At 38.0% G+C, this 12517-nt stretch overlaps 1 protein-coding gene across 7 annotated transcripts in view; it reads right to left on the minus strand.

The window, feature by feature from the left end:
- Nucleotides 1–12517, minus strand: part of LOC134665327 (syntaxin-1A) — an 81505-nt gene that overhangs the window by 29212 nt on the left and 39776 nt on the right. For all 7 annotated transcript variants that reach the window (XR_010098356.1, XM_063522251.1, XM_063522252.1 and 4 more), the window contains exon 3: nucleotides 8432–8531. Coding sequence is in view for 6 of the 7 variants with exons in the window: in XM_063522251.1 (XP_063378321.1) it covers nucleotides 8432–8531 (100 nt within the window). In the remaining variant the exon portion in view is untranslated. The remainder of the gene's footprint in view (nucleotides 1–8431; nucleotides 8532–12517) is intronic.

Raw genomic sequence — 12517 nt, forward strand, 5'->3', positions numbered from 1 at the left:
TCATTGGTACGAACTGCGGTTCGAACCTACATCCTTCGGATTGAAAGTCGCACGCTATTACCGCCAGGCTACCAGCGCTCCTATTTTTTCAGCGAATTTCAACCTCTATAAAGTGAGAATAGAGTTGAAATATTGTAGCAAAAACAAATATATCAAAATTAAAACAAACTCAGCAACTAAGTAGGTAATTAATAACTGTAGGTAATTGTATAACATCAATAACTGTCAAACATCTCCAAGAGATATTCATCGCCCTTTTATGAATGGAAATAAATATCCGCCCTCCCACGCACCCAACTGCGGCGTTATTAATAGAATAATCGACGATATTCGTTTACTAATGACTATTAATATTCTGTACTTTCAGTAGAAATATAATGCAACCTAATACCAAGAATATACGGTAGCGTGCTATTAAAGTCCATTCATTAGTAAGCTTAAGAGGGTGGTACGAATCCCACTTAGAAATGAAAATACGACACCAATTATATTTCATGTGAATTGAGTTTGTGGGAACGTGGGAACGAACCTACATATAGTTAATCCGATAGCAATACTGGTTTGATACATAAAATGCATAACAGGGAATGAGGCCGGTTATAATAAGCGTGTAAAAAGTTATCGTCAGCGTGTTCGATATAACGACAGGCAACGATGGCTTGTTCGAGGCAATTTAGGTCGGGTCAATTGGTGATCGTGACACTGCTGGAAGGACCGCGCTATTGTCGCGAAGCGCTTCAAGATCACGATCTTGCACCTTCGTTAATGTATCAGAACATGCGGTATAACATTTATTTTTTTAATAAACTGACCGACGACAAGGGCGCGAAACTCCTCCCTTCGGGCAAACTCGACTCCGTTCGGTTCTTCATAGCATTGCTCCGAGCAATTATTAGGGTTGACGCAACTTGACTTCCCTTTGTGTGCACGACCACAGATAAGACATCACATAAGGCTTAAATTTAGACTACCCTAAATAGCCGAAAGGGATAGTGCCATATAATAATTTTAGAGGAACCTCGACACGAGAGAAGAAGAACATCATGATTCGACCCTGAACCGCTGTCAAACTTTGGTTTGGTAGGAAGTTTCCTTTCTGTACGGTAGTACTATCATCTATTCTGTGCCGACGATTACGGTCAGTGGGATGACGCAAAACATGGCAGTTGGGTAAGCCGGAACTAATTTGTCATATATTTCTTCAAGCTTTTGAAATAGGAATCAATAATTTGTCGGCCACTGACCATTTCTCTGACATCAGTCGCCCAGTTAATAGTAATTGCGGTGGTTTTAGGGGAGTTGCTGAAGTGCAGTGATAACACGAGCACAGCTAGAATAAATAATAGTACTAGGTACAGAAGACTCACTCTCTAACAAAACGCGTCTGTTACGATTAGGACAGATATGGCCGCTAGGTGGTGACAGCGCCACGCGCGGCTTATGGCTAGCCACCAAAATTGGTGTGGAACGGATGTACTTTTAGCTATCTGTAGCAAAGCGACGAAATCGCGGAGTGAGCCACGCCTGACACGAGTAAGATTAAGCCGTAACAAATGTGCTAAATTCTTGTAACTTTTGTGTTTTTGTTAAAGATTCCAAACAATTAAACTTAAATCACCGACATACATATAAAACTGAATAACTTTTAAACTTCCGAGCGATGCGTCAAATTTATGTGCGAAAGTTATTGCCTTCTAACTCGTACTTTAGGTGAGAAAATTCGAAGGCAGGTAAGCGTTGCCAGCGCGTTACGAAGTTGCTTGGAACCACTACCCTAACATCCGTCTCAGAGTAACCAGTATAAGTATAATTTCCGATTTCGCATACCTGGTAAGTACTCGAGGTCATGCTTAGGTTGGTTCGCGTTGGTAACCATGCGAATAAAGGCCCTTAACAAGGAGAGGTGGGCGCAAGGGCGTGGGGCGATCGCCCTCATCGCCGTGGGGCTTTCGTTAATTCCAGCTAATCTTGCGTCAGAATCAGCCCCAACAGAACCTTCACTCATTAGTCATAAAACGAGTACAAATACAACAGCGCTAAATTTGGCTAAGTTTATCGTCAACCGTAAAAGAGGAGTATTCGTATATAACCAACAAAATTAGATTAGGACTTATAAGGTATTCGTGAAATGAGTCGAGGGATATCACATCATATCTTAGGTTGTTTATAAATGATGATACTAGGGATGTTTTATTCATATGGAACCCGGGAAAGATTTAGATATCTGTTTTTATCTACATAATAGAATATGAGTGAGTTTTATGCCTATATTTAATATTGTGCCCGACGTTTCTTGCTGGACGAAATACTAATATTAATATAATGAAAATAAGTTAGAGGGCACAACGAATATACGGATTTGGATAAAATGGTCACGCAATTAACCCAGTTACGGTTTAACATATGAATACTTTTTATTTTACCCTAGAAGTAATCCCCAATGGGGGTAAAATGGGGAGTAGAGGCTTGCATGGGAGGGCGATGCCGATGCCGGCCGACTCCAAAAGCACGTTTCATTGTATAATTCGTTTTTTTTAGCATTAGAAATAAGGTAAACATAAACAATCTTGATGTGTCTTTTAATTGAATAATACATTGTAAAAATAAGTTACGGCAAATATGTAACAATTATGAATCTAATACGATCATTTATGTAATGGTTACTGATTTTTAAAAAGCGTTTTTCAATTAAAAGACATGTCAAGATCGCTTACCTTCTTTCAAGTTCTTTCTAATGCTAAAAAAAACGAACTATAATACATACTATGAGAATTAGTTGCTATATGTATAACATACATATATATGTACACGCAACATGCGCTAATGTGCTACGGGTCGGAGCGTACTCGTAGAGCATGAATGGCCGTTTTATTTAGTTTGATTCGGTAATCGACATGTGGTTTGAGTCAGCGATGCGTCATCGGTGAGCTGCCTTCGCCAGCTCCGACGCCAAGACGCCGCCCCCGCCTTCTTCTCGTATATGTTTAATACTCTTCCAAATTGTCTAGTATTGATCAGAAAACTTTAGTCACATAATAAGCAGACAGACCATAAACAAGTAGGTATTATTCTGTATAAGTAAACTATCACAACTAAGTTAAAAGTGTGAAAACGCGACGAAATATTAAAAGGTGTCAAGTGTCATTGGAACAATTGAAATTGAAACTAAATAATTTGTGGTTGCTTCGATTCCTGTTGTGACATCAAATTCCCAGGCACAACCAGACAACATCTACATATAACAGCTACACGTCCATTACTAGTCGATGTGTTGACGTGACAGCCATCAAAATCTTGGCATTTCTATTTCACTTATAGGTACAATTATTTAGTTTCAGTGGTCTTCAATACAACCTAAAGTTTTATGTGTATTCTGATATGTATATAGTTATCATTTTATTATGTGCACATCTTTGTCGTCTGACCTTACGTATATTTGCCGCCGTAGTTTTTTAATAGAGGCATTAGCATATGTAATTATAGTAGCGTTACACGAACTCTTACGTTGCCTGATACCATCTACACATTTCATTAAAATTATGAAATGTTGTGAACATTGTAAATTAAGTACATTTCGTTAACACTGTACTCACTTAATAACATACCCACTGTTATTTTTTGTTTAAAAAGGGCTTGTAAAACAAAATGTTTGTTCAAATTTAAAGAAGACTGTCTGGTGTCTAATGTCTATAGGTATGTCTATTTCAGCATGGTGTCAATCTTAATAAAAATATTCTAACATATTTCATATAGGTATCTACGTTTTATAGGTAAACACCGTCTAGTACTCACAACACAAGCCTTATTGAGCTTAGGTACTTGAGGACTAGGTCGTTTGTGAAAAAAATCGTTTGTGAAAAAAATCTATAATTTGTTTATTTTGTTAAACACTATGGTAATTCACCGCTGCCATCAAAAAACTCAAACATACTTAGATTTCAAAGTTTTAATGACCAAAATTGTTGGAAATTTTACTCTAGCCGCGTCCTTCAAACTGATCAACAAGGACAGTTCAGGGAGTCTAGCGAAGTATTCCATGGAATGGTACGATCCCGCAAACTCCCACGTCCTCCCACGGCGCAGACACATACGAACGCCCCCGCACTGCAAATGCCACCAACTTCGACATTCAATCTATCCTGATCAACTAACTTAGGCTACCTACGTCATGACATCGCGTCAACAGATAACTCATATGCATAAGTACTTGCATAGAGTCTGTGCGGAAAGAGAAGAGTCGTGGCAGAAACGGGAACTAACATTTTAAATTTTATATGGCAATCCAACCTTTGACACCTGTCTTGTAAAAAGTAAACAAACTTCTGTCATTGTATATTTTTATTAACAAAGACCGCAAGTTTTATGTATAAAATATTTTCAAAACACGATGAAACCGTACATAAAACCACAAGAAAAATTATATTTAACATTGTTCGGTTTTGTCAGCGGGAATAAAACGCCTAAAAGCCGACTATCGACTTACAAAAAGTCGCGGAACGTGTTTCCGCTATTCGCGGGTATTGATGTTGTATTTAATATTAAATAATTACCTATTTAATAAGCCCCCTAAGTAACTTGTCTCCGGTAAATAATCGGTAAGTATATTCATTCAAAATATATTAATTTTCATAAATATGCAGGTCATTCATGATCTTTAAAATAACTGACAAATAGTCTTGATACTTTCCATTTTATGCATATTTATATGTAATTTTTTTTTCAGGATTGTGTAAAAGTACCTACGGTATCTCGAATAAAAGACCGCTAAGTAGGTGATATGCAAGAATTCGTAATCTACGTGCCGGATTCAAGCACATCCAGTTCCTCACATCAGTCCCTGGTTGTTCTGAAGCTAGCTCAAACATAAGTGACATTGAATATTTTAATTCAGACGTCGATTACAAAGAATAAAACCTTTTCATAAAAATATTTCTTTATTTGTAAGTTCATTTACTAGGTTCTGTTAGTTACGAAATTATAAGTATTTCATATTTAGCAGACTTTTCGGCGAAGTAAAATATCGTGAGATGAGAGAACCGGACGGCGAGGCGGATCCCAATAAGGCCTACCTACTTATGCACTATTTTTATTCATATTCATATTTATTATTAATAATGTACACATACATTACAAGTCAAGTTTACAATGGGTGAAATATATCCCAGATAGTAAAATTACAGTTCTAATGCCCAATTTTTACCCGATCTATCCGGTTTTGTATTAAAATAACTGTTGGACTGCACAGATTAGGTAGTACATAAATGAGACTCTATCTTGTTTGGTACTAAAATTACAGTTGTATTGGGCAGATTCTTAACTAGTTTTAGCAGTTTTGTCAATCGCACTGTCACTTTTTAGTATCTGAAACATAAAAACAAAAGTGTGTTTTAAAAAGAAAACTAGTGCCTGCGCTAAATCAGAGGATTGATTTGACGAGCCGACACCACCACCAGGCTCCGTTTAGTAAGCCATGGTAAAAAACCGGAACAAAAGGGGTACAAGTATCATGACCTTTAGTGTCGTACTATAATCACGTGACCAGTGTTGTCAGCATAGCAAAAACCATAAAATAGCACTGGCGCGCCCTCAAATCCCACGACTCTTCTCTTTCCGCACAGACTCTAACATTTTATTATTTTCTGAAACTTTCAACAGTGATGTGTGTGAGACTAAAGTACATATCTAAAGGATTTATTACAAATGAATTTTCTCGGGTAAAAGCAAAAACCGTTACAAATAAAACGTTAAATTTCCCTACACGTAACGTGTACGAACCACATGTATCTCAATAATTTTTAGGAAAAAAAAACCGACTTCTATGGGGCCCGGCGAAAGATTATGGTAGATGGTGCACTATGTAGAAAAGGAGGTAAAACCTACTACCTAGTAGGTACCGTACCTACTTTCTAGTAGCATTTCGTTTCCGTAAGGGTCGTAGTTATCTAGCCTAACCTAACCCACTTCTCTGATAGCAGTTCGGTTCTGTGAGGATCGCAGTTCTAACCAAACCTAACCCACTTAACGGCGCATGCGGTGCGGTGTACGGGAGTTTGAGCGGGAGGGGTTTGGCCTCATCATACCCACATTTTATGGTAGGTAATCATAGTGGTTTATTTAGTTTAGGTATCATAGTGGTTTTCCGGGTCAAGGTCCGGGTCTCTGAGTCAGAGTCCGGGTCCGAGTCCCGGTCCAAGTCCGGGTCCGGGTCCGAGTCCGGGTCCGAGTCCGGGTCCGGGTCCGAGTCCGAGTCCGAGTCCGGGTCCGAACCGGATCCGGGTATGAGTCCGGGTCCCAGTCCAAGTCAAAATCGAAATTCGAAATCACCAAACATGTACTATGCGTCGTTGAAGAGTTCTGTTCTGATCATCATCAGCAGTTCCACTTCATCAAATGCGACAGTTTTTAATGTAAATGCTTGATTTTATGATGAAAATACAAAAAATTCTATACGTATGCCTTTAAGATTTGAGGAGTTCCCTCGATTCCTTATGGATCCCATCATCAGAACTCGAGCTTGACAGAAATGTGGCTTAAAAACTAAACTTGCTTAACAAACATAACGAAGAGGACAAATCGCCAAACGTGAACTATGCGTCGTTGAAGAGTTCCGTTCTGATCATCATCAGCAGTTCCACTTCATCAAATGCGACAGTTTTTAATGAAAATGCTTGATTTTCTGATGAAAATACAAAAATCTCTATACGCATGCCTTTAAAATTTGAGGAGTTCCCTCGATTTCTCATGGATCCCATCATCAGAACTCAAGCTTGATAAAATTGTGGCTTAAAAACTTAACTTGCTTAACAAACATAACGAAGAGGACAAATCGCCAAAGGTGAACTATGCGTCGTTGAAGAGTTCCGTTCTGATCATCATCAGCAGTTCCACTTCATCAAATGTCACGTTTTTGAATGTATATGCTTGATTTGTTGATAAAAACACAAAAATCACCATATGTATGCCTTTAAGATTTGAGGAGTTCCGTCGATTCCTCATGGATCCCATCATCAGAACTGGATTTTGACAAAAACGGGACCAATCTGTATGCATATACATACAATCAAAAAAAAAATTTTCAAAATCGGTCCAGTAATGACGGAGATATGGAGTAACAAACATAAAAAAAAAAAAATAAAAAAAAAAAAAAACATACAACCGAATTGATAACCTCCTCCTTTGGGATTTGGAAGTCGGTTAAAAACAGTCTAAGATAATTATAATTAGCATACTCAGCTGGCCCCAAAACGTCAACTTTAGAAGGAGAGTGTGAAGTAATGAAATCGCCGTGTAATCCCCGCCTGCATAATTTCCTTTTGTGGTATTTTCATGTTGATAATGATAATTTAATGATAATTTTAGGTGTATGTGAAGTCCCCAATCCGCATTGGGCTAGCGTGGGGACTATAGCCCAAGCCCTCTCGCGCATGAGAGGAGGCCTGTGCTCAGCAGTGGGACGTATACAATGGCTGAAATGATGATGATGATGATGAATGATAATTTCACGAAATACATAGAAGAAGTGTCTTATTTCGTGTATTTTTTAAGACGGTTGCACCAAATATGCATGTATGAAAAGTTTAACAGTTCTCTATGGGATATCCGCTGCCTCCAGCTTTGAACGGTTTGAACTATACCTACTTTGAATTTGATCAGTTTGCTAATAGTGTGCGAGGTGCAACTAGCCCTGGTCTATCCAAAGAGGTTTTACCGACGGCGTTTACATTGTTTATATTATAATTTACCGAAGCGCTTGATTAAAAAACAACTCTAAAAAGTACCCTATATGCACATTGCACATTGTTATATAGTTTCTAGATAAGATTAACGAGAAAAAAATAATTAATAAAGACAATAGCATTTACAATTTTCTGACTGATTGTCACGGCAGGTGTCCGCTAGTCTCTCCCATAGCCCATTATCCAGTCCATCCAACTTTCAAATCTATAACCGATGACCTTGGTTCCCATCGCAGCACAAAAGTGATGCACTGTAGTCTTTGCACCTGGCGGGGACCATCTTTGGATGTATCATATTGTGCGTTCGGGGATGGTATCCGCCACTGTATCCCTTGCTTTTAAAGTGTCTTAAAGGGCCTCTGCGCTGTTGGCTTCGGCCCCACGTACGCCTCCCAAAGGTCCGGGACCCCATGGTCCCGAGATATGGAAAAGACAATAGAAAATAGAAGAGGAGTAATAATTGGACATGTGCTACGACACGACATGTTCCTAAAGAACAATAGAAGGAAAAATAGAGGGAAAGAGAGGAAGAGGAAGACCGAGAATAAATTATTTCAACCAAATAAAAGAAAAGGTTCAGGTCGTGTCGTACCAGAACGTTAAGTAGTTGGCAGAAGACCGGACGACTTGGAGATTGCTCCACCGACAAGAGCAAAGCTCTTAAATATAAAGAAGAAAAAGATATAGGTACGTACTTTCATCTGATTGCGGTGCTGATAGGATGGCGCTGTGCTTCTTCTTCACCTCCTCCACGTTTGCTTGAATCTTGTCTATCATCTCCCGTATCTCTTCCACCTGTCAACAAATACGTATTTTAAATAAAACGCTGTACATCTGCTTACCTTAATAAATAAGTTTAAACAATAGCTTTATGTTTCATACAGGTTTTCAGACTGTAACAGACTGAAGGTTATGAATACACCGACTCCAAACTCAATGAATCGCCTTGTTTGAAAGGCTCTGACCAGATTGACAACTTTATAAGCTTCAGCATGATATCAGGTTGATGGTGCCATAACAACACATTGTAAACGTTGGGTACGCTTAATTTCTGCTCATTGGAAACCTGGGTAAGTTGGTCTTACTAATTAAACTATTTTATTATTTTAAGAGAGACAGCGAGACAGCTAAACAATATAAAATCTTGTATACAAGCCTTTTAAACGCCTTACTGCATGTAATGAAACATTTTTTGTTTCGCTGTCGTGTAGAGTTGAATATTATAACTGACATATACATATGACTGCGCAAGCGGCGGTTAAAGGGTTAAAAGCTTATCAATTATCATAACACACCGGCAGCTAAAATCCGTCTTTGAACTCTTTGCCATAGACAGACGGAAACCTTGGTTTTTTTATTGTTATGCGTACCTACATATTTTGTAAATGCAATTTTCTTTTCTTGAATATCCAATTTATAAAAAGCCTGACCTAAAATCAAAGATAAATAAATAGCGTATAATCAATCAGGTAAAAGTATTTTGTTAATTAAGACGCATTAAAATCGGCCTTAAGAAATCACTTTCAATCCTCAAGCTTCATTAAACTTTCATTAACAACGTGGGTGCTAATCAATTTTGTTTTTCCATTGAAGACCTGGGCTCTTACAGAGCGTTAAAAGTTGAAATTGGGTCAGCGAGTTTATGTACAAAAGTATTATGTAGCATAGAAAAGAACAGGGTGTTCTAATCACTAAATGAACCTGGATGATTTGGACAAATCGAAAGTTCAGTGCGCTTTCCAATATTGATGTGACGAATGGATAGATCAATTGCAAATGTCAGACGATTATGATTGTCACGTATGTTAAAATAGTAATCATTTATGAAATTTTGCTAAAGAGGATTGTCCATAAAGATACAAACATGTATAAAATACATACAATTCAAACTGACCCTTAATTTTAGCATTCTTAATCAAAATGAAACAATAATAAGAAATAATTGTCAATGACGTATTGAAACAATAATCAATCGATTGCTTCAATGGCGCCTGTCAATTTGTTCAATCAGACAATCAAGTAACTCCGATTGACAGCTTCAAACGGTCAATAGTAATAGTCAATCACGTGAAATGTGCATCATAACAGATCGTATGGCTGTTTTACCCTAGTTCGCCTGAAAATATGACGCACGCTGGCCGGTGCTCGTGCTTACGATGAAAACGCGATGAATGAAGTTAATTACTCATCGAGCTCAAAGGTTTTTTAATGCAGATGGGGTTTGGTACGGACTTTTATCTTTCAGCCTAGCAAATAGTACGACGACTTGTGTGGTCTGATATATATAAAAATTGGCACTCGGCCAGCCATATCAAATATTACGAACCAGTTTTCCGCCAATGCATAGTTTATTGGTTTTAATAATAAGTGTGTTTAATTAATGGTTTGATTGGAATATGTCTGATTTATACAACTATTGGAATATAAACTTCACGTGTTTACTGGTAACTTGACAATCTTGACATTATTGAAAATATAAATCGAAAGCAACATAATGTGTAAATCTAGTGTCGCCTTAAGTATACCGAAAGCCTGAGTTAAACATATTAAAAAGAGTATTAGTTAAGGGCTTGCTGCATGCACCAAACCATCTGAATCCGTATTAAGACATTCTGGAAAAAAAAAGGTTCGTTATGGGATGACCGTTGGCGACGTCATGTATGTTAAGCAGTTGCGTGCAGTTCAGTACAACCCGTTGCTAGCACGCACGTAAGCATGCAATTTTTTAGCAGCAGACCACTGCTAACTATCGAGCATAACTAAAATTAACATGTATAGCGCAGGCCTACAGCGATCATTCTGTTTATGGCTTTTGCATTACGGGTGTTTATTAATATGAGTTCACAGAGAACAGCAATTATAATTTCACACATTGGCATTAAAACACACATTACACATTAAAACAGTGCGACCGTTGGCAAGCACTCGATATCCAGTCATAACATTCATTACGCTAAATGTAGCGAAATTCCACGAGTCAACTAGTGCTTTTGAGGCTCAATTTAGCATTAAATTTGGTTGCAAACGTTGCCTGGCAACATGCCAAATACAGGAGCTGGAGAAAGGAGGCTAAGCCATGTCGGAACACGTATGCAAAAGTCATTCAACACTTTTCATTGTTAAAATTTTAAATGAAATGAGCACAGCTCAGTCAGAAGGTAAGAATTCATCTGACGATGCTATCAATTGCGAGTAACCCCCGACCCGCAAGATTCAACACAGAGGAATCATTCAGTACAATGAGCATAAGCAAATCTTATCATATAAAACTGCCTTTATTCATATTCACGTTATCAATGTGTGCTCAAGTCTCAAGCCGTAGGCTCAATCATAACAATCATTGATTGAGTAGGTAAGTACTGATAAATTCATCAAAGTAAGAACAAGCTAATTTAAATTGATAATTTATTTTGCCAAATTTGTCAAACAGTCTAAGTCCGTGAAACTTAGTTCACGGTCGCTTTGTGTTAGGTACGTATTGCGTATTGTAAATGAGGAGCTCTCTACGTTTGGTAACTTTGCTTTTAATTTAAGTAGATTTCACTTAAAAAGAGCAACAGTTGTTTGGTAGTTATCTGAAGTTTTATAGCGAAGCGAAGCCTCTTTTAAGGCTTTAGTTTAGTGTACCTACTAAACTTTGACAAGTTTAGCTGGTAGCGAAACGGTTACACAGACTAGAAATCAGTATTACCTCATAAAACAAAGTCCCCCTCCGCGTCTGTCTGTTTGTATGTTTGTTCGCTATAAATTCAAAAACTACTGAACGAATTTTCATGCGGTTTTCACCTATCAATAGTGATTTTTGAGGAAAGTTTAGGTTTATAATTTGATAACCCGTGCGAAGCCGGGGCGGGCCGTAACAATACTTCAAAACCGATCTGTTATCGGTTTTACCAGTGTTGAAAAGCAATGCCTCCACGGCAATGTTTAAACCAGCCACGTAGTAACAGACGTTACATGGAAATGTCCATGACTCAAATAATAACGAGCAAAAATGGAAAGTGGAAATCTTTATATAATCTATGGGGACGAATTAGGAATGGAGTTTTCGGGGTATAATTTTATGCAACCGCGATAACGTTGTCTGATCCAGTGATCATAAAAAGTACTTTATTCAGTTTTTTTTTACTATGTATTACTACACCAGAATGTTCTATGCAAGAAACAAATGAGCGAGAATATAGCTACATCTAATAGAAATTTACACGAAATCTTAGAATGACAGGGCACGCAAGTCTTCATATCAATATCCTACTTCATACCTACTCTTACTTACTTAGCGACAAGTAAATAAGAAAATTACGTTCCAAGATAACGCAATTTCGCTCAAGTTTCCTCCGTGCAACACTTGTGCTGCCGAACATGCGATCTTATCTTTTCTTAACTCTAATTTTCCTCGTGCGCCTGGCTGTTCTTACTCGACTATGGACGAAAGGGTTTTAGTAGTCTATGTTGGTGGAAACAATTTAACCTTAGTCGGGTATTTTGTACAGTCAGTGCAGTGCAGTGGCGGATTTGCAGTATTTGCCGCCCTAGGCCCCAGGCCCTGTAGCCGCCCCTTCCAAGGCACCCATAATATTGACTACATTTTGAGTTATTTCTTGTTACCATCAGCGATAATCTAGGGTCTATATAGACCCAAAGTAGTCATGCGATTTATTTAATAGTCATGCGATTTATTTAATAGTCATCTGAATGATTCTGAATCAGTCAATATAAATTGTGACACATCAGTTAAGTCATCTGATGTTGGTCCTTAGAACTGGTATGTCCGTTAAATA

The sequence above is a fragment of the Cydia fagiglandana genome, chromosome 6, assembly GCF_963556715.1.
Source record: "Cydia fagiglandana chromosome 6, ilCydFagi1.1, whole genome shotgun sequence".
Lineage (NCBI taxonomy): Eukaryota > Metazoa > Arthropoda > Insecta > Lepidoptera > Tortricidae > Cydia > Cydia fagiglandana.